Raw genomic sequence first — 21,890 nt, 5'->3', positions numbered from 1 at the left:
GGTAGACTGGAGCAGGTGAGCCCCTCTCCAATTTTATAAGCAGCAGCGCTGCATTTGCTTTGATTGTTATTTATTTTCCCCTCCTTTTAGCCTGTCCCGGCTCAGTAGAGCGGCGTTTCTTTCTCTGTGGCTGGCTATTTTTTTTTTTTTTTTTTTTTTTTTTTGGTAGTGGTGGTGCTCTGGTGTGTGTGTGTTGTTATCTAAACCGTTTAGTTTTGGGTGGTTGCGCCTAGATCTCGAAAGTCAGCGGGGGAAAGCAAGACACCCAAGCGGGGAGGAGAGAAACGAAGAAAAGGCCGCGGCGGATCTACTGGCTTGCAGCCGTCCCGGGGAGACGGGCCATTAGGCAGAGGAGCCATGGCTCAGAGCTCAGGGAGAGCAGGTAAGGCGGGGGGGCGCTGAATATTCAGCAGGGAGGGATGAGACCGTCACCCCCAACTCCCTCCTTTGGCAGGAGGCAGCCTGCTTCTTCTCTCCTCCACGCACACCCTCCTCGCCAGATCCCCCTCTAACACTTGCTATCTCACCTCATTAATACCCCCTTTCCTTACGGGTGTCCGCTCCGGCACCCCTCGAAAGGCTGGGTTCCCACCGTGTTTACCGCGGGAGCTTCCTAAGGACCCTCAGCGGAGCCCCCAGACGCAAGCGAGAGCCGGGCCGGGCCCCGGTCCCTTCCCTTCCCTCCCGGCCCGCTCGGACCGCCGGCGGCCCCGGGCGCTTTGCCTCGCCGCCCTCCAGGCGCCCCGGGCGGCCGAGACAGCCCCCTCCATCGGCCTTTGTCTATTTGCCCCAGTCCCGGAGCTCCCTCCCGTCCGCAGAAAGTTCAGGGCATTTCTTAAACTCTTCCTCCACCGACTCCCTCCCCACCTCGGGAAACTTTGCTGGCCGTGCTGGCTCTGGATCTGCGCTGTCCCGCAGCCCAGCGCCTGGCCCGGGCTCTGCGGGGGCGAAACGCGGGGCTGAGGCGGGCGGGGGCCGGCACTGCCTCTCCCCCGAGAGGGGGCTGCCCCTGAGCCCCCCAAACCTGCTCCGCCGACGGATGCGTCTCCGGATCGCCCCCGTCTCCCAGTCAGCAATTTTATGATTTGCAAACAAAGCTTCAAACAAACCCCGCCGGAGAGGTTTTCCCCGGCGCTGCCGCTCGCGGTAAAAGCACAATTACGCGGTTTGGTTTCCTCAAATTAAGTATATAAACAGAGCTTTTAATTTAGGGATTTTTTTTTTTTGGTGGTGGGGAAAGGATACAGAGGTTTAAAATACAAACCTCACCGACTGCCAGCACAGAGCCGTGCTGCTGCCCCGGCTGTCAGTCGTTTGCTGCAGGGGAGGCTTGGAAAAGAAAGGCTGCGGCGGGCGCTGGGAACCGAGCTAGGAACCGGAGCTAACAGCGCTGGTTTTCCTTTGTCATTTCTGATGGAGTCGCAGGGTGAAATATCCCCCACCTAGAGAGGGATTCAAGTGCACAAACAGAGAGACACGTACGGGAGGCAAATAAAAATATTCGCCCTTCAGAAAACCACATCTCTTCTGTCGATAGTTTCCTCATATATAAATGTGTGTGCACCAGCTCTGTAAATCTCAATATTAAACACGTTGTGTGTGAATATATATATATGCATATACACGTGCAAGCTTATGTTTTCATAATCGAACCAATTAAATCTATTATATATGTTGTATATTATATATAAATATGACAAAGATTCACCAAATCGTAAAAGAAAATTACAAAGGCAACGAAAAAGGCCTCCTAAAAGAAAAGGCCACGGAGGCAGTTTTTTGCTATTCTGCACCGAAAATCTTCTAAGTCAAAACTGAAAAAAAAAAAACCTTTAGAAAGTTTGCAAACCCCTCTGTTCCTTTTCCCTTCTGTGTTTTTAAAGGATCTGCTGAAGTCCCTTTGCATCTGAGGTTTAAATAGGGAGATCAATAGAAAACAGTTGTAATGATCTAATTAATTATGGCAAAATTAAAAGCGAGTAGAAAATCAATCTCTGATGGTGTTGAAGATGGAATTAAATTGATAGTCCATCTGTTCACCTCCTAGACCGTATAAATATGCAACCCAAGGACGGAGCTAATGGGATCGAGCTGCCTGGGAGACTCTCTCATTCTCTCGCTCTTCTTTTTACTTCATTCCTTCCCGAAGTTCAGCCCCGTAGCCCCCGAGTTCCCTCTCGCAGCCCTCTGTTCACCCCGCGTTCCCCCTCTCGCTGGATAAACGCAAAACGCTGCTTGTGTCGAGCAACTCAAACCGGCAGCAGCAGCCCGCAAATCTGAGGGTACAAAGCCGAGTGGTTGGGAGGAAAAAAAGAAAGCTGAGGAGACAGCGTTCAGTGAGAGCGTTCTCCCTATCGTGCTGTTTTTAAATCAAACGGACATGATGATGATGACGATGACAACGGAGTAGTTTGAGGATGTTCTCCTCCTTCTGAGCGCCTTTTTTACATTGGTCGTGGGTTCAGGAAAGTCAGCCCTTTCTGTAGCTGGATTTCTATAAAATACTGTGTGTATTCTGTCAGGGAGAGGCGACACGTTGAATTAGTTTTGTTTGTCCGGTTTTCCTGACTGTGAAGCTCTAAGAGCAGAGACCCAAGGGGAGGCCCTCGGTGCCGCCGTGTCCCGGCGCTGTCCCCCCTTCCCCACTCCTGCCCTGTCCCTGCCGGGCAAACTTTCCCCAAGTGGGCACTGGGCACTCCTGCGCCGGGCTGTCCTCGGGCTTCCACCCGCCTGCCCACCACGGTGACATTCTGCTGAAAGACGAGCGCCACTTGAAAATAAAGGAGAATCGGTGTAATTGCTAAATTAGAGGCATTACTGTATTTTCCCGTTAAAAAAAAAAAAAAAATACCCTCTTTCCCCCATTTCCGCGGTAATTTGTAGGTGCGGAGCATTCGCTAACAGCAGGGAGAGCTAGGGCGAGGTGTCAGTCTGGAGGAGATCACCGCCATCCCGGCCGCTTTTTAATTGTGAAAAATTAAAGCTTGGTGCTGCGGTTCCGTTGGAAAATAACCAATGAAACCGGTGATAATATTGCCCGGGTTAGAGCTGCATGGGGTGGGACGGTGAGGGAGGGTCGCTTAAAAAAGTGAAGCTTAAATAAATACAAATCAACTAAGACGGAGGGTCCCGGGCCCAGACCTAACCGCGTGTGCACACCCCCACTATCGGGGCGAAAAAAATTGACCGTATCTCACCAAGCTGTGTCAATTTAGTTCTGCCAAACCCCGAGAGCCGACGGAGGGAGTCCCGCCGGCTTCGCCTGCCGCCCCCAGCGCCGCGCCGAGGCTGGAGCCGGTCCCGGAGCCCCGCGCAGGGCCCGAGAGGGGGAGAAGGGGAGGGGGGGAGGGCGGGTCGGGTCGGGCTTTGCCTGCGGGGACTTCCCTGCCAAAGTTTGCCTTCCCCTCACACTTCCCCATCCGGCCAAAAAGAGTGCCCCGGGGAGGTGGGGGGGGGGGGAGCAGCCCGCAGCACCAATCGGATTTATTAATTGATGTATTGAAAAGAAAGATTGATTGACATCTTCTAATGGAAATTACAACCTCACTTTCCTGCTGCACGCTGCCCTCCCGGCTATCCCTTCGTAAAGAAACCCTTGAGGCGAAAGGTAGATTTTCATTTAAAGTGCCCCAGTCCTCAATTTCACAGATTAGATACATTTTAAACACAGACGCACATATTGCAAATTAGAAGCTAATTTAATTATAAATCAAAACTGGGCATAAATCTGCACTCACCACAAAGGATCCATTTAGCAGAATGCAACCACCTCCCCTAACCCTGGAAAACTGCCTTGCAGAAATAACACTACATATACATTGCCAAAGTTATGGATTGTGCACAGTTTAAAGACATCCACGGGAGATATTTTTCCCCACGCTGGGGGAGGGGTGAAGCCCCGTGTGTCAGAAATCAGATGTTCACATGGTGACAATTTCTCTTTCTCCTAGAGAAAGGAATTTTCCGACACATAAAAGTTTGCATAGATGTAGAAGGTTGTAATTCTGAACTTACAGGCTGGGAGGGAGTCAGAAGAGGCAGAGTTTTGAAGTCCAGCAGGTCATGATCAGCAACCACGCTCACACACGCACACACACGCACACACGCACCCACAGAGCCGGGGCTCGCATTGATTGGTGACGTTTGGTTTGCAAATCTCAGGGAGGAGAGGAAGGAGGAAAGTACCGGGGTCCGAGTGAGAAGGAAAGGCAAGCACCCGGGAATAACGCTCCGCGCTCGGAAAACCTCCCTCCCTCTGTCCGTCCCTCCATCCCGGATCCGCTCGTCCTCTCGCCTCTCTGCGTGCCACTCTCCGCGCCCGCACAGTTATTTCCTGACTCCGCATCCCGCCCGAGCTGCCCAGATGAGGCAGCCAGGGAAACTGAAGGGATTTGGTGTCAGCTCACAGTTCAGTCCTTCCCCGCCCCCTCCACCTTCCAGCTCCTTTTTATAAGTTAGAATTCTCTATTTCCCCCACCCTTCCTTTAATCTCTCTTTCTCTTCCTCCACTGCGCTGAGAGACCCCCTCTCCACTTTCAGCCCTTCTGTTTCCCCGCACTTCATCCCTCTGCCTCTCCCTCTGCATCTTCCTCCTCAGAGGCAGTAAACTCCGAGGCCATTAACAACTGATGTTAAAGAGGAATGAGTCTTCCTGCCACTTTTTTTAATTAGGCGCCTAACTTGAGCTTTGGCGGCTCCCAGCCAGGGGAAGGGAAGGAGCGAGCCCGTCTTTGCGAACGGCACGGGAGGAGAGAGAGCAAAATTCGCCCATTTACCCGGCTTTCCCACAAAGAGGGGAAGGGGAAAGAAAGTTTTCCCACCAACTTACGACTAGTTTCTTCTGAAGCCCTTGCAGACTCGCCTCTTCCCCCCCACCCCGATTCTAGCACTGCTCCGCAAACAGGACCCCCCGCTCTCGGCCGGGCAAGCCCCAGCCCTCACCTGCGGCTCTCGCACGGGGCCGAGGGGCCGCGCCAGGTCCTTTGTTGGTGCGTTTCCAGCCTTTGTTTAGAGGTGGAAACGAGCCTGCCTTCCCCAACCCAGCTCCTGGCGCATCCCATCCTACCGGAGAGCCATCCGTGGCGGAGGGAAGCGAGGGGCAGAGGCAGGGCTCGCAACAGGGCTTGGGAACCACTGCCAGAAACGCGACCGCGGCAACTTTCTCCGGGGAGGTGCATTTGTGTGTGTATAGAAATTGTTCGGCCTTAGCTTGGGAAGAAGGAAGGAAAGAAGGGAAGAAGGGAGGAAGGGAGGAAGGGAGGAAGGGAGGAAGGGAGGAAGGGAGGAAGGGAGGAAGGGAGGAAGGGAGGAAGGGAGGAAGGGAGGAAGGGAGGAAGGGAGGAAGGGAGGAAGGGAGGAAGGGAGGAAGGGAGGAAGGGAGGAAGGGAGGAAGGGAGGAAGGGAGGAAGGGAGGAAGGGAGGAAGGGAGGAAGGGAGGAAGGGAGGAAGGGAGGAAGGGAGGAAGGGAGGAAGGGAGGAAGGAAGGAAGGAAGGAAGGAAGGAAGGAAGGAAGGAAGGAAGGAAGGAAGGAAGGAAGGAAGGAAGGAAGGAAGGAAGGAAGGGAAGGAAGGAAGGAAGGAAGGAGGGAAGGAAGGAAGGAAGGAAGGAAGGAAGGAAGGAAGGAAGGAAGGAAGGAAGGAAGGAAGGAAGGAAGGAAGGAAGGAAGGAAGGAAGGAAGGAAGGAAGGAAGGAAGGAAGGAAGGAAGGAAGGAAGGAAGGAAGGAAGGAGGGAAGGAGGGAAGGAGGGAAGGAGGGAAGGAGGGAAGGAGGGAAGGAAGGAGGGAAGGAGGGAAGGAGGGAAGGAGGGAAGGAGGGAAGGAGGGAAGGAAGGAAGTCTGTCTTGCGGTATGTCTCACTTTCTAGTGCATGTGTGAAGAAGTCTGCTTCCAACTTCCTCTGCTGGCCCTGCAGAGGGAGTGGAGTGAAGCGGTTGCCCCTCTCCCCGGCGGGGCTTTTTGTGCGATCATTTTTGGAGATGTGAATCCCAGGCAGTCATTACCACACTTTGGCCCTTCTGACTGCTGGAATTACCCTTTCCGGGGACTTTAATGGGCAAGCCATAGGGTTTTTCGCTGATCCGCAGCAGTTTTCGCTGCCTCCCCGTTTTTATGGGTGTATTATAGTTAGGGGTTATATAAATGTTTTTGCGTGTGATAACTGTAAATCCTAACATTTGCAAATCGCCCTGAGGCGAACTAACCTTGGACGGGCAGATAGAGGGAGGTAGGATCTCCCACTACTGCTGATTAAAAGGAGACTTTAATAAGCGTCTAATTCACTCATCGGGAGTTTTATGGAGAAATTAGAGGACAAAAAGGAAAAAAAAAAAAAAAAAAGACGTCTCCAGAGTGGGGGGGGGAGAGAGGAGGCAATAGGGGGGGGTTCCCACGTCTCTACCCCAGCGGCAGCCCAGGGCAAAGGCAAGAGACAGCTGGGCCTTGCCAGTGGCACAGTCTCCTATCACGAAAGAGGCAGGGTTCACATCTGGGCTAGTTCGTTTTTGGGTCAGAGGAGCAGCACGAAACCCCCCTGCCCTCACCCCCTCTCCGCCGCTCCGGGGCAAAGAAATGAGCAGGCAGACGACCGAAGGGGCTCTGGGACTGTGGGACAGACAAAAGGAGACATCGGTGGCAGGAGTTTCGTGGCGAGCGGGCGAAGCCGGCCCGTGGAAGCCGCCTCGACAGGAAACAGGTCTGGGGACCCCCACAGCAGCGGGGGCTCCTCCAGCCCGCACGGGGTGCGATGTTCAGGAGCAGGGATGGACCGTGGCCGCAGGTCGGTACGGGGAGCCATGTGCTCCCTCCCTAGTTGTCTCTTTAGGGTGGGAAGGGGTAGGCTGGGGCGACCTGTGCTGAAGCCGCCCCTGCCCCATATGTCTGTGGCCCGGAAGGCTTGGAGACTCGCCCCAGCTCCGGCCGTCCCGGTGCGCTAAGAGGCGGCTTTGTTGCAGAAGTGTCTCTTCACATTGTTGGCTCTCCCCCCACCTCCACTCTTTTTTTTTTTTTTTTTTTTCCTTCCTTTTTATTCCTTTTTTTTTTTTTTTCTCCTCAATGAGGCTGCAAAAGGTCTTCTGCTTGTCTCGTTTTTGTGGCAAACGCTCTCTTGTAAAGAGGAGAGGTTAAAGTGTCGGTGACTGAATAAAGAGCAGCACACGTGGGCTATTACCATTCAGGGCAAACAAATGCAGAGAAGGGAAAAGCCAGCAGCAGGCAGGGCGAGGGGGGAGCGCAGCCCCCCCGGTACACACACGCACCCGCCCCGCTGGCAGGGCCCGGCCGCCGGCCTCCTCGCGGCCCCGGCGTCCCCCAGACATGCAACCCACCCATGGCTCACAAAAGAGCTAGAGAAAGAGAGAGGGGGAGACATGAGGGGGTCTTAGATGGGAAAAAAAGAAAGTAGCTTTAGGGGGAATGTGCTGTGGAGTGTGAAATTGCAGCCCGTGGTGCTCCATATTGTACCAGAAGCTCTCCAAAAACTCATCCTCCAACGTGACCAGAGGTGCTTAGAGGGGGAGAGAGAGGGAGAGGGGAAGAGGGGCTCAGAGACACAGGGGGAGGGGAAAGATGGGGGTCTTTTATCCTTTTCGCGTCCTCTTTCTTATTAATTGTTCATTTAAAACCTGACTTTATATTTATTTGTTAAACTCGGCCACCAAGAGCAATCTCGAGTTTTCTGGGCAGAGCGGCTGGGGGGACGGGGAGGAGCAGCTGGACTCTGGCTGCCTCCCCCCGCCCTGTTCAGCGCTGCCCGGCCCTACGCACCCCTCGGAAATCTCCCATAGCCTCGCTCCTGTTTCCATATCTCCACACTACTGCTTGGCACCTCTGCCCTGCCCCATCACCCGCTCCCCCCTGGTATGATCAGCCCACAACACCCCTACACTGAAGATGTGGATACTCCTTTCATCTGGGTGCTCGTGGGCCAGAGGCGGCGAGAAATCTCAGGCCAGAAATCATACTGACCTCAGACAACGCACCCCAAAAGTTGTCCAGGAACGTTTTATCAAAGCGTCCCCTAACTTGAAGATCCCTCTGACACTCACACACATGCCGACTCCTTCCCTTCAATGCTCACATCTTTGTGGAGGGGGAATTATCGTTTTTTACCTCTGTCTTTTCACAGACAGGGATTTCACCACCGACTTTCTCAGGGTGAAAGTTAAATTAGTTGACGCAGAAACTCTGTGTTAGAAAAATACACCTAGAAGGTCAGCATAGATTTATTCTGTGAATTCCTAAATATAGTGCTGACAATATTAAGGGTTGAGCTAAACCACCTCCAAAGTACCAACATTAAGGCGGTAAGCGTTTGCACACTTGACAAGGGGAAGAAGACAGGGTGTGGAGCTGAGAACTTCGCAGCATCTCCAAGGCGTACAAATCCAAAACTTTGACCTCTGCAGCACGCTGTCCTGCATCCCATGGCCATAGGTTGTGTTTAGCTGTTTTCCAGCATAATTGGCTGCAGACATCCCCTAGAAAACAGGGAACCAACGTGGGCGCAAGTCCTGGCCCAGGCCTGAGCCCTCCGAGGGGCTCCCCCCACCCCTATTGCCCCTGGGCACAGCGCCCTTCCCGGGCACGCAAAGGAGCAGGGGGAGCAGCTTCCGAGAGCAGGGCTTGTAGAACCTGGTTCCCAGGGACGAGGCGAGGCAGCAACTTAGGGAAACCAAGGCAGCACGGGAGAACTCAAAGGACTTCGAAGGCAAGCTGACAGGGCCTTCGAGGTTATGTGTATTGGAACCAAGGGTGGGAAACAGGATCAGTGGTGAAGATTTTGACTTGATCAGCTGGAGAAAGCCAGCTAATGAAGCAGATCGAAAGATGGCTATCATTGCAACTCCCCCCAAAAGTTTATTTTTCTTGAAATTTCCGCAAAGACGCGGCCGCCTCTTTTGAAGTGTAAATGTTTCTAGCTTGGGGGAAGGGGGGGGGGGTGGGGGGGGTGGTACACCGGGTTAGAGACTATGGGGGAGATCTTCAGATTCCCTTTGAGAAAAAGAAATAAAAGCAAGAGAGAAGAAAGGAAAAGGAAAAGAAAACAAAGAAAAGAAAAGAAAAGAAAAGATTAATCTAAAGTGGGAGAGGGAAATAAGCACACAGGGTTCACGAGGTGGAATAGATGCAAAGCTATGGGAGTAGTAAGAGGGCCGTGGTCTTGGCCTTGCCCGGTCCCTCAGGGCACACGGCAGTGCCCGGGGCCCCACGGACAGGCCGGTATTTTTAATTTGGGTTGGCAGAAATTGTTCAGTGGGTTTAAATGTTGACAAAGCAATACTTCCAGGAAGTCTAGTGTGGGAAGGGGCACCAGGAGATACTGTAGTATGTGTGGTGGGGGAAGGGAGCAGCAAGCAGAAAGCCTTCCCTTCCCTTCCCTTCCCTTCCCTTCCCTTCCCTTCCCTTCCCTTCCCTTCCCTTCCCTTCCCTTCCCTTCCCTTCCCTTCCCTTCCCTTCCCTTCCCTTCCCTTCCCTTCCCTTCCCTTCCTTCCCTTCCCTTCCCTTCCCTTCCCTTCCCTTCCCTTCCCTTCCCCTTCCCTTCCCTTCCCTTCCCTTCCCTTCCCTTCCCTTCCCTTCCCTTCCCTTCCCTTCCCTTCCCTTCCCTTCCCTTCCCTTCCCTTCCCTTCCCTTCCCTTCCCTTCCCTTCCCTTCCCTTCCCTTCCCTTCCCTTCCCTTCCCTTCCCTTCCCTTCCCTTCCCTTCCCTTCCCTTCCCTTCTTGTTCTAGTGGGCTCAGGGCTCCCCGGTTTACTCGGGTTCCCCCGTGCCATGGGATTCAGGCTTCGTGTCACAGTGTGTAATTTTCTGTATTTCTCGAGCCCGCTATTCCTGTTTTTCATTTCATTGCTATGGGAAAACAGTGAGGAAACTGAGGCAAAATACACTATCGGGAGGAGGTTTGGGGTTCGCCGGCTGCCCCAGCCCACCACCAAGCTGTTATTTCCTCACGGTAAAATCGCCAGTTACAAAGACTCAGAGCATCTCTGAGAGAAGGTCCCTGAACTCACCAAGTGTTAGTGTGGAGTTCGTTCCACCCGGCCCTGCCGGGGGCTCGGCTGTGTGTCTGAGCACGGCCCCGAGCGCACGGGGCACCCGGGGCTGCCTGCGGGGGAAGGGAGGAAGGGCGGGGGTGACTGCTGGAAGAGGACAAGCGATCTGCACCGGTGGGTGACGGAGAGTTGCAACAGAGGGTTGTAACAAGGCCGTTTCCAGCCACGGGCAACGCAGGAGGCGCCGAATGGCGGGAGGGGCTCCCGGCACCGGCGATCGGCGGGCTCCCGGTCCCGCCGCGAACAGGAGACTCTGCTGCCGGGGGGACTCCACAGCCACCGCTGTCCCACCGACAGATGAGTGCGGGCCGTGCCGTGCAGTGCAGTGCAGTGCAGTGCAGTGCCGTGCCGTGCCGGGCCGTGCCGGGCCGGGCCGTGCCGTGCCGTGCAGTGCCGTGCCGTGCCGTGCCGAGCCGTGCCGGGCCGTGCCGTGCCGTGCCGGGCCGTGCCGTGCCGGGCCGTGCCGTGCCGTGCCGTGCCGAGCCGTGCCGTGCCGAGCCGTGCCGTGCCGAGCCGTGCCGTGCCGTGCCGTGCCGTGCCGTGCCGGGCCGTGCCGGGCCGGGCCGTGCCGTGCCGTGCCGGGCCGTGCAGTGCCGTGCCGTGCCGGGCCGTGCCGGGCCGTGCAGTGCCGTGCCGTGCCGTGCCGTGCCGTGCCGTGCAGTGCAGTGCCGTGCCGTGCCGTGCCGGGCCGGGCCGGGCCGTGCAGTGCAGTGCAGTGCAGTGCCGTGCCGGGCCGTGCAGTGCCGGGCCGGGCCGGGCCGGACCGGGGATCCTGGCGGGACCGCCGCGGCCCGGGCCCGCCGCCGGCCCCTCTCCGCTCTGCCAAGCGCCCGGAGGGCTCCATCTAGAGGCCGCGTCGGGGAGCGCCGCCGCCCCGCACCTGAGCCCGGCCGCCCCTCGGCCCCTGCGCGGGGCGGTCCCGGCGCGGCCGTGCCGGGGCCCGGGGCGGCCCCGCTGATGAGGGAGCTGCGGGTGGGCGAGCTGCGGCCGGCGGGTCAGAGCCACGGGGAGCAGGGCACCCCGGCCCGGCAGCGGGGCAGCCCGAGGGAAGCAGCGGCCGCCCTGAGCTCGGCGTGCGGCGGGAGCTCCCGGGAGAGACGGAGCGGAGCCTTTGCCTTCGCCAGGCGGGCGGCAGCGCAGATCCTGAGCGGGCAGCACAGAGCCCCCCCAGTCCCGTGGAAAATTCACCCTGTGCAGGAGCTGCTGCCAGGGGCGGGCAGGGCCGCATCAGCCGTGCCCGCCGCGCCTGTCCGCAGCGCAGCCCCGCAGCCACCGAGGACTCACTACTCACTTCCATGTAATCCCGGCGGCGCAACAAAAAATTTTATTTTCCAAATCATCCTTTTTTTTTTTGCACACAAGGGAAAGAGAGAGAGGAGAGAGAAAGATAAAACATCAGCTGAAGTGCCAAAATGATTTATGAGACGGTGGAAAATATTTCATAAAGATCTCTCAGACATTCTTTACTTAAAGCGGTTAGAAAAAAAAAGGGGGGGGCTTATCTGTTTTGTGACAGCTAAGCAGAGGGATGGGGAAGGATGAAGGAAGAAAAGAAAATAAAAGGAAGTACATTTCAGGTGATGGTAAACTCTCAAGTTTGAATATCAAAATTGAGCTCACAGCAATTTCTATCTTACCATTTTGCCCCTGGTTATTACCCTAAGAAGGCGTTTCTTTCTTCCTCTATATTGCTCTGCTAGGTCAAAGCCATGTCTGTTTTAGCAGTAGACTTATTTGTAAAATAATTTTTAAATCCTACTCTAGCAAAAAAAAAAAAAAAAAAAAAAAAAGAAAAAAAGAGAGAGAGAGGAGAGAGGAGAGGGAGAGGAGAGAAGAAGAGAGAAGAGAAGCAGCAGAGATGTGGAAAGTGTGAGGCTGGATTTGCTGTTGTTTCCCCAAACGCATGTGAGGGAAAACTTTGCAATGACTGAAACGGGCCTAATCTCTTGGTTTAAAGAGGTGCAAGAAGCTTGCTTGCTCTTTCGTTTTTTCTCTGTCTCGTTCTTTCTTTCTCTCTCACTGTCTGGCTTCTATTTATTTTTCTTTATTTTCATTCTCTATACATTCCTCTCTTGATCTCTCTCTCCTCTGGCTGTCTCTCTTCTTTTTCTTTTCCTTCTTTCTCCCTCACCTCTTTTCTTTCTTTCTCCCACACTAAGCCGCACACCACGGAAGCCTTGATGTGTATCGAATCCCCCTCCCGTCCCGCTTTACCCCGAGTAAAGTCTCCGGTAAAAAAAAGCGGAGCGTGAGAAGGGAGGTGAAACTAGCAAGGCGTGTGTGCTTGTGTTAAATAAGGGAGTTAAGGATCCTGAGCCGCAAGTGACAACAAAGCGGGGCTCACGTCCGTTCCCGCGGGCCGGGCAGGGGCGCCGCCGCCCCGCACACGCACGGCCCGGGCCGCTCCGGAGCGCGGGGCCGGGGCTCCCCCGCCGCCGGGTCCCGCAGGCAACGGCCCCCCCCGCGCCGAGCGCCGCCGGCCCGGCCCTCCTCTCTCTCCTCTCCTCTCCTCTCCCCTCTCCTCTCCTGGCCGCGCTCGGCTCGGCGCGCTGGCGAATCAGAGAGTGTCGGAATCTATTGCCTTTGTCTGACAAGTCATCCATCTCCGGGGAGGCGGGCGGGGGGCTGAGGGCGCTGCGGCTTTTAGAGAGACACACACCGGGAGCGGAGGCTCCAGTCTCCGGCCCCGGCTTCTCGCAAGCACTTCCCACCTCGGGCGAAAGCCCGCCGGGCGCCGGACCCGCCGCCCGGCCGAGAGGAGGGGTCGCGCCCGCCCGCCGCTCGCCGCTTTCCCGGGGATTGCTACTCCGCTTTGAACTTAAATGAACTAGCCCCGGACCGCGGGAGGAGGAGGAGGGAGAGCCGCGTCCTCCTGCGCCTTCTGCCGCCTGGCCTCCGGCCGCACCTTGCTCCGGCACCCCCTCCCCGCCGCCGGGGATGCTCTGAGCCCTCCCAGCCATGACACCCACCTGCCCCCCGGCGCCGCCAGTCCCTCGCTCCCACGGACTCTGCTGACTTCCCCAAGGCCGGCGCAGCCCTCCCGCCCCTCGGAAAGTACTTCGCTGCCCGCTCCGCCGGGCCGGGGGCCCAGCGCATCCAGCCGCTCCCCTCCTCTCCTCTCCTCGTGTGCTTTTTTGTTTTGTTTTCCTTTTTTTTTTTTTTTTTTTTTAATTTTTTTCTCCCCTAAGTCTTGAAGTTGAGTTTTAGAGGCGACACGGCGGCTTCAGCCGATTTCTTCCCCTTCCTTTGCCTCCCCATGGATATGCACTGCAAAGCAGACCCCTTCTCAGCAATGCACCGTGAGTACTGGAGCCCGGCTCCTTCTGCTGCTGTCCCTTTCTCATCCCTTCATTCTTCATCCCCCATCCATCCTCCCTCACCTGATCCTCCTTCAGGTCCACCTTTTCACCCTGGCCGATCCCGGGCTTAGCGAGGCGTTCAGAAGGCAGGACGGACACTGCCGGCCCGAGCAGCAGAGCGAGGATGCCGGGCAGCCCCGGAGCTGAGGGGAGCAGAGCCGGCAGTGGGGCGGGGGCCAGGACCCCCAGTCCGAGGGCAGGGGACTGAGTGAGGCTGTGCCTGTGCTGCAAACCCTGAGTGAGCGAAAGAAATCCCCCTCCGAACCAGAGCTATGCTCCGCAAATACTCTTTCCCCATCGCCCCTCAGACAACAAGAGTTTATTCTGACTCGCGTCAGCCCCCGGGACCGGCCCTTTCCCTGTCCGTGCCCAGCCGGGCCGGGACTCCCCGCAATCCTCCGCGGCTTTAACCCCTCAGATTTCCCCGCGATCCGATGCTGTTTGCTTTGATTTCGGATTTCCGTGGCAGACAGGGAAGACGCCAGTTTCGAATTAATGGCGGGTTAGTCGGTGGCTGTTCTGTGAGCCGTTTTGGTTTGGCGAAAGGTTGGACTGCGGGAAAAATAGGACAATTGTATGGCTGGGAGATGAAGTGGCTTTGGAGGCTCCCAAGAAGTCACGATCCCTCCTGGTTTATTTACCAGACACCCGGTGTGAATTTTAAGTACATTCCTGGCACAGAGGAAAGGGCTTTCGTGCTACATTTTCAATTTTAAAAGGCTTTCTTAAGGAGGGGACGAAGGAACGCAAAAGCCCCCTTTAGCAGGGACTGTAACAAGGAATTTACAGTGATTTTAATTAAACCGCAGGAGAGAAAATAATTCCGAGATTTAAATTGAAGAAGAAAAAATACAAACAGAAAACCGAGATTGAGAGTGTGTTGAGTCAGGAAATGAATAATTAAGAGCAATTTGTAACTTTTGACACCGAAACTTTTGAGGACACGCCCTGTCCGCTGCATAAAACACAAATCGAAAAGACAGAAAATGGAAATGCTTGAAGTTTTAAAAAATCCCGATTTTGCCTTGAGAAGGAAGGCACAGAAATATAAGCCCACGACTGAATTCCCAAGCGCAGATGTGGGCAACTGCCTTTCTGTTTCCTAATAACTGATTTCCAGAACACATTTCTTAAAATGGGAGGTTTGATTTCCAAAGAGCTTTAACAGCAAACACTCCTTGCCTTAGACATTATTTTTAGTTTTCAGCGGTGCGATCTGTTTCTAGATGCGATGTCAATAATTCCGGCTCCGCTACAATCTGAAACATGTCAGCAGGCGAAAGATGCGTTTCACTGCCGCTGATTTTTTAAAAACTAAAATTGGTTATATTCCTAACCAATTTTTTGCTTCCGATTAGAGAGGAAAAAAAACCCAAAACCCCACCAAATCTAAGTAAAACAAAAAGACCCCAGCAACATTTGATCCGTTTCCTAAAGTGTATTTCTAGAGCTACAGACCTGGATATTATTAAGCAATTAAAACAGATGCGGACACAGGCTCCTGGCACACAGACAGACAGACAGCAACACACGATCAGTACGGCAGCGGCACGACTGAGTCTGTGCAGATACAGATGCCGGCACTTACATGCAGATAAATACAGTAAATATCTGACTGCTCTGATAGAAAGAATCTTAGAAAACCACCGGGCAGAACAAAACAAACTCGTGTGAAAAATATCCGAACTGCAATAATTTGAATTATTAATTTTTAATCTTTTTGCATCTGTTGCCTTTTAATACTTTGTAATGCGAGTCATAATAGGTGCTTTGAATTATTTATCATGGAGTTGCCGAAGAAATTGCTATCTTGTAACTTTAGAGGCAACATGTGCAGAAGGGGTTCTGAACAAATGAAAAAAGAACACAACAACATATACCCGCCGGTTTTAGTGGAGGAAGATAAATATCCCCCGTCCCCTTCGAAACCCTAAATATGTTTTTAAAAAGACTAACAAAGAACGCAAAAAAATAACCCCGGTTCAGCGGGGAACGACGAGAAAGCCAGCCGGCGCCCCGGCCGATGGGGCTGGGAGGGGATGTGTGAAGGTGTTACTGAAGGGGTGGGGGAGATGGGAAAAACTCTATTTGTGCGAAAGGACTTGGATCGATCGCAGGGCAATGAGAGTTTCCACTAAGTTCAGAGCCAATAAGTCAGTGTCAGAAGCAGGAGAGAAAAAAAAAAACCTCAACGAAAATACAAACAGATCATTTTTCAGCAAACTGCAAAACGAACTAAGATCTCTTGGGGAGGAAAACACAGGAGGTTAGGGTTGTGTGAAAGGAAAGCTTTAATACAGAGTGCACTCCACAGCTATATCAGCTGGATATTCCGGAGACAGAGAGGCTCAGGTAGCAGAGCCAGTGAAGCTGTACCGCCTGCGAGCGGGCATCTCCCCATGCCCTGGCAACGGCGAGCTGCTCCCGGCTCTAACGTAGACGTTTGATTCACGACAAACTGCCTTGTTGCGTCCCAAAAGGAGATATTTCCCTTTATCCCCGTCACTCCGTTTCTCGTGCCCATGCTTAGCAGGTGCATACAAATTTTTTTTTCCTCCAAGTTATTTCTAGAAACGGAGAAAGACAGATCGGGGGAAAAAAGCGATCCTAGGAGTCCTATCTGAGAGAGAGTAGGTTTTTGCCTGGAAAGGGGGGAATAGAAGAAAAAAGAGAATTAAAATTCTCCCTATGTTAGATTTGTGTAGTGGAAAAAAAATCCCGGAACAGTACGAGTCTGGGGTTTTTTGGGTTTGTTTTTCTGGATTTTTTTTTTCCTGTAAAGATCGAAAGCTAATGAGAGAAAGGGTCAGCCTAGAAAGGAACACCAGCTGCGGGACTCAAAATATTTTCTTTCTCTGTCTCTCCCTCCATTTCTTTCCCTTTCTCTTTTTCTCTGTGAGTCCTTTCAACTCGCATCCCAAAATAACGGGATAGGACTGCTTGCATGGGGGACATGCCGCGGGGTGAGGGAGGGCGGAGTTCGCGAGGAACTGTAATTGACAACGTGATAGAAAATCCTGGAAAGAAATGAGAGAAAAAACCCAGGAGTAAAGAGAAGGGGGACTGCGGCAGAGTCCGCTCGGAGCTTCTAAGAGGTCGAGCTCTGGAGTTTGGGAGTGCATCGCTGCCCTGCTCTGGGGAGAGGAGCGGGCGCGGGCGCTGTTTCCATGTTCGGCCCACCACAATGGCCGTGAGAATCCAGCGCTCCGGCATCCCGCTCGGGACCGCAGGAGGAGAGCGGCTCGGGGAGGGAGGGACGCGTACGGGAAGGTGGAGAACAATCTTCCTTCGTCTCGGGAAAATTCATTCTGCCTTCTCTTTCCTTTCCACTTTTCCATCTTTCCTCCTTTTCTTTTCTTTCTCTTTCTTTCTTTCTTTCTTTCTTTCTTTCTTTCTTTCTTTCTTTCTTTCTTTCTTTCTTTCTTTCTTTCTTTCTTTCTTTCTTTCTTTCTTTCTTTCTTCTTTCTTTCTTTCTTTCTTTCTTTCTTTCTTTTCTTTCTTTCTTTCTTTCTTTCTTTCTTTCTTCTTTCTTTCTTTCTTTCTTTCTTTCTTTCTTTCTTTCTTTCTTTCTTTCTTTCTTTTCTTTCTTTCTTTCTTTCTTTCTTTCTTTCTTTCGTTATGTCTTTCTCTCATTTGTTCATTCTCCCTGGTTTTACCTCCTTATTTCTGTCTCTCTCTCCCTGTTTATCTTCTCTCTCTTCCCCACGTCCTGTTCCCCACTCTCAACCCCCCGCCATCACCTCCGTCCATCTGTAATGACTGGAGATTTTGCAGTACGAGTGGTAAAGAATCCACGACTAACGGTGTGTTTCTGGTGTGCGTGGGTTGTTGTGTTTTTTTTATTTCTCTTTCCCCAGCAGGGCACGGGGGTGTGAACCAGCTCGGGGGGGTGTTTGTGAACGGCAGGCCCCTACCTGACGTGGTGAGACAAAGGATAGTGGAGCTGGCTCACCAGGGAGTGCGACCCTGTGACATTTCCAGGCAGCTGCGGGTCAGCCACGGTTGTGTCAGCAAGATCTTGGGCAGGTAAGGAAAGAGGCAGCTCCTTCCCCTCCCCTGAGACTGCAACGTTGCATCCCTTCCCCGCTCCAGTATGACCTTCCGCCCTTCCCGCGGCACCGGGCTCTCCCCGCCACGACCCCGAGCGGCTCCGGCACCTTCGCACAGTGGGAGCCCGCGGCTGAGCAGGGCCCCCTCCTCCAGCTGGCAAGGACGTGTTTCTCCCCCGCCTCCCCCCTTTCCTCACCGGCGGTGAGAACTCCTGGGAAGACAAAATAATTTGAGAAGAGTGGGTGGGAGGGCGGGAAAGAAAAGGGACGGGAGAAAGAAAACGAAAGAACGACCAAAAAAAAAAAAAAAAAAACAATCCAGAAAGAACAAAAAAAAAAATCCTAACTCACAACAAGCCGTAAGCAGCCTTACCAAATACACGGGTAAATAAACAAACAACGGGGCAAATAAATAAATAAATACATGCCCGCGGTAACCCATCACTGCCAAATGAGGTGTGCAATATCCCTAGGGGCTACTCGGGGAGACCCAGGGGCCTGGCCCGGCGGCTCGGGTGCGGGGCGGCGTGAGCAGGCGGCGGGGCCCCAGCCGCCGGTGCGGGCGGTACGCGCGCTGTTGTGCCCGGCGAAGGCCGGGACAGAAACGCTGCCGGCAGCAGAGCTAATGGGCAGCGGGGAGTGGGCTGGAGCTGCCCTGCACGAGCACCCGCTTCAGAGGGAGCCCGGGGCGGGGATACACCGCTCTCCTGCACCCGCAGCCCGGCCAGCGCCCCGATTCGGGTGTAGCCGGCTGGGAGATCCAGGCGGGGAGAGCGAGCCCACCACTGCCCGTTCCCCACGCCCCCTCCCCGGCCGCCCGGCCCGATCCCACGTTCGGCGGGCTTCGCCTCCGGACCGCTGCATCGGGGAGAGGCTTTCTGGTTTATTTCCCTACCCCAGGGCCTAAAAGAAGTGTGTGCGCGTAGGCGGGGAAGGGGGAGGCAGCGCCCCTCGCTTCTAGCACACATACACGCACACACATACAAAAAAAAAAAAAAAAAAAAAAAGGGGGGGAAAAATAAAAAAAATAATAATAAAAAAAGGAGAGCGAGCCCTAGAGAGGCGAAGGGATTGCCTTAGCCCCAGGTCAGGCCGGCCGGCGCCTCGCAGAGCGGCGACATGCAGCACCCGAGCGGCCACGGCCGGACGCAGCGTAGCCGCGGGCCGAAGGCGAGGTGGGGCACGGGGCAGGGGTCCGCGGGCGCTCCGAGGGCCACTGGGGTTCTGAGTGCTCGGAGACGCCGGAGCCCTTCCCGGCACGGCAGGCCACTGACCATCTTTTGTGCAGGTATTACGAGACGGGAAGCATCAAGCCCGGCGTGATCGGAGGCTCCAAACCCAAAGTGGCCACCCCCAAAGTAGTGGATAAAATCGCCGAGTACAAGAGACAAAACCCGACAATGTTCGCCTGGGAGATCCGGGACAGGCTATTGGCCGAGGGCATCTGCGACAACGACACGGTCCCCAGCGTCTCCTCCATAAACAGGTAAGAGAAACCCCGCGGCTCGCGGCCCAGTCGCATCTTTACGGCCCCATAAAACCCCTTCCAACAGTGAGAACGGCCTAATCCTTCCGCGGTCAGGGTAGATCCAGCCTTTTCTATTGCCGTGGGCATGGCCCCCCAGTCCCCGGGCCGGTCCAGCGGGCGCTCCCCGGCCCAGTTGCAGGCAGCGGGACCGAAACCAGCTGCCCGTTCCCGCAGCGCCCGCCCCGGGCAGAGGGTGCGGGGCTCTGTCCCGGGGCTCGCTGCCCAGGGCCGCAGCCCGTGCCCGCCGCCCGGCCCGGGGGCTGCGAGAGCCGCTGAGCTCCCGCCGAGCCGCCCGGCACTGCCGCGAGGTCTGTGTGCTGCACGGGCTGGAGGGGTGATGAGCTGCGGAGCCGGGGTGTCCCGTGTCCCCCGAACACCCCTACCGGGTGTAGATGACCTCCAGCCCTGCCAGCAGGTACTAGAGCTCCGAGCAGAAAGGCTGCCGTCATCTTCTGCCAAGCCGGTCTCCCAGCCGCGAGCCGCTGAGCGGGGAGGAAGGGTTCCCTTGCACCCGCTCCCCCGGCTCACTCCCCATCGGGAGTCCGTGGGAACGGCTGGATTTGCCGCTCCTTTCCCCGGCTGGGCAGCGCTGCTCTCCGCGGTCCCTGTGGCACCGAGTCGCTCTGATCCCTGCCCTCGCTGAGTCGATCTCGCACTAGCAAACCATCTCCACACCTCCACCTTCCCCGTTTCCCTGTTTCCTCCCCCGGCTGCCAGGGTGAAGATTTAGTTGATTTTGTTGTTGGAGGGACTCGGATTTGGTCTCGGGTTTGAGGTGACAAAAATAACCGTATGACAGGCAAAAACCCCAGGAACGATGCAGGAGAAAAGGGAATAGATGTAATCAAGTACTGACAGACGTCAAAGCACTCAGATTGTTCACATGCCTGCACGTCCAAACACAGCGTACATCAGATCTTCACACTTTGGCAACACAACACTCTTGTGCACACAGTAAAAGTAATTACACTGTTTATAATATCACTGTACAGATACCCTGACTGTGCCCACAGAAATACAACCTCTAGAAACAGAGTAACGCAAAGATACTTGCAAAAGGTACATACGCAGGCATGAAATACCTCACCAACAGAGCAAAATACACGAAATTTTGGATGCAATTCCAAATGTAAGGCTCTTCCCAGTCAAATAAACATACACAGGGTATGTGTAAATAAGCATGCAGGCTTTTGTAGTGTCTACATAGATAAAGTGCACAAATCGGTATACTGGCCCTTTTGATATATAACAAATTTAGCCAGATTAAAAAAAACAAAACAAAAACCTGGTGTATTTATAGCAAGGGAAGCAAAAAATAAATAGCAAGGAAAACACAGTGGTATTTTTTTGTCTTGCACTTTTCATGGCAGATTTATCAAAATATGTCTAATAACTCAGGCTGTGTATTTCTAAATCTGGCATCCTATATAAATGGGTTTTAATATTTTGCAAATGATATGGAATTATCCCAAATCATCTTGAAAACAGCAGGTAGAATTAGCTAGTGGAATGTACCTTGGCTAAGAAAGATTCCCTCAGACACACTGTCTCTGTAATATACTGCTAGGCTACCCTAGGAAATTATCCCTGTGTGTGCCATCTGTATTAAAATGGTTATTAAGTTATGAACAGGGTAACATAATACTGATCAGCTAATTATACACCCTCCTAAAAAACCTCCAGGTCTCTGTTACTCTCTCAGTCAGGTATTGAAATAATAACAGTTTGACATTCAGACACCTTACAAAGGCAGCTGTGGAAGGACAGACAGCTATCCCTGTAAGGAATTGAGCTGGTGGTATGGAAGTCCAAAGGAATGGCTGTAGGCTTTTTGGAGAAATAGCATGTATGGACCCAACATATATTTATAGTTCAGCTGGCTTAATGGATCTCAGCATCCAAAAGTCACTGAAGTCTCACTCCTGGACCCAGTGCCTCATGTCTGGGTTGTGATGTCCCGGGCAGAAAGCTGAGCACCAGATTTGGCTCCCACCCTTCTACCAGTCCGCGAGAGGGTTTTGGGAGTTTTGTACCTCAGTTTCCCCGTACTGGAAATGAAAACTGATTTTTCTCAGAAGGAGGTGGAAACAGATGTCAGTTAGATTGTGCTTATAAAATACTTTGAGGACAAGTGTTTTGTAGCTGCTAAGTATTATTATACTAGAGAGGCTCAGCTGTGACCCACCATGGCAATGGCATTTGAGTGTGTAGTCCCCAAGGCTCAAGAGCATTTTAGCTTCGTAAGATTCAGTCTTTCCCCATTCCTTTTCAAAATTCAGAACCAACTTCCCACCGTTCACCTTTGTATGAGGCTCCCCAAAACTCACATCTGTAAGGAAGTGAGCCCATAACACAGGTCATAAAATTTGCAAGTCTGTCCTAGACAAAAACGGGACAGCGAACAGGGAAAAGATTGCAGTGAAATAGGAAATATTGAGTTTATTGGGGCCCAATCCTAGTGCTGTGGAGAGCAGCATGAACTTCATCACTCCAGTGACTTTCATGACTCCAGCTCACAGAACTCACAAAACACAAAGAAGCTCACAATTTAAATATATATTTTTCTCTTCCTCATTGTAAAAATTCACATACAGAATCGGGTCAGTCCTTTGTAACAGCAAACCCCTTACCTGCAGTAAATTCTCATCTCTCTGATCACCAATCACAAATTGGAATTAATCTAACATTTAGTCTCTGAGCAGCTTCAGAGAGATGACAATTTTAAAACCTAGCCATCAATAAATATCAGTCTTCTTACTTCTGCAAAATGTGGAGTTTCCAGCGTGAAATCTAGTTTTGCCCAGTGTCTAGAACAGTCAGAGCTACATCCAGGAGCATTTTAACATCTTAAGGTAATTAGCAAGGCATTTACAGAAAAAAAGTTACCTATATCCCTGGATAGACTGTGAAT

At 53.5% G+C, this 21,890-nt stretch overlaps 1 protein-coding gene across 7 annotated transcripts in view; it reads left to right on the top strand.

Moving 5' to 3' along the window:
* The first annotated feature begins 12,857 nt into the window (after positions 1–12,857).
* Positions 12,858–21,890, top strand: part of PAX2 (paired box 2) — an 87,482-nt gene continuing 78,449 nt past the window's right edge. For 4 of the 7 annotated variants that reach the window (XM_005520551.2, XM_005520552.2, XM_088059556.1 and 1 more), the window contains exons 1-3: positions 12,858–13,342; positions 17,260–17,428; positions 18,740–18,937. In XM_005520551.2, coding sequence (XP_005520608.1) covers positions 13,300–13,342; positions 17,260–17,428; positions 18,740–18,937 — 410 coding nt within the window. In that variant the 5' untranslated portion in view covers positions 12,858–13,299. The remainder of the gene's footprint in view (positions 13,343–17,259; positions 17,429–18,739; positions 18,938–21,890) is intronic. The other 3 variants (XM_088059559.1, XM_088059557.1, XM_088059560.1) reach the window with 1 other exon arrangement.

This window comes from Pseudopodoces humilis, chromosome 9 (genome assembly GCF_049639895.1).
Source record: "Pseudopodoces humilis isolate 2021_Gansu_Grassland_sample_001 chromosome 9, ASM4963989v1, whole genome shotgun sequence".
Lineage (NCBI taxonomy): Eukaryota > Metazoa > Chordata > Aves > Passeriformes > Paridae > Pseudopodoces > Pseudopodoces humilis.
Note: the sequence above shows the minus strand (reverse complement) of the source record. Positions and strands in the feature narration are given on the sequence as shown.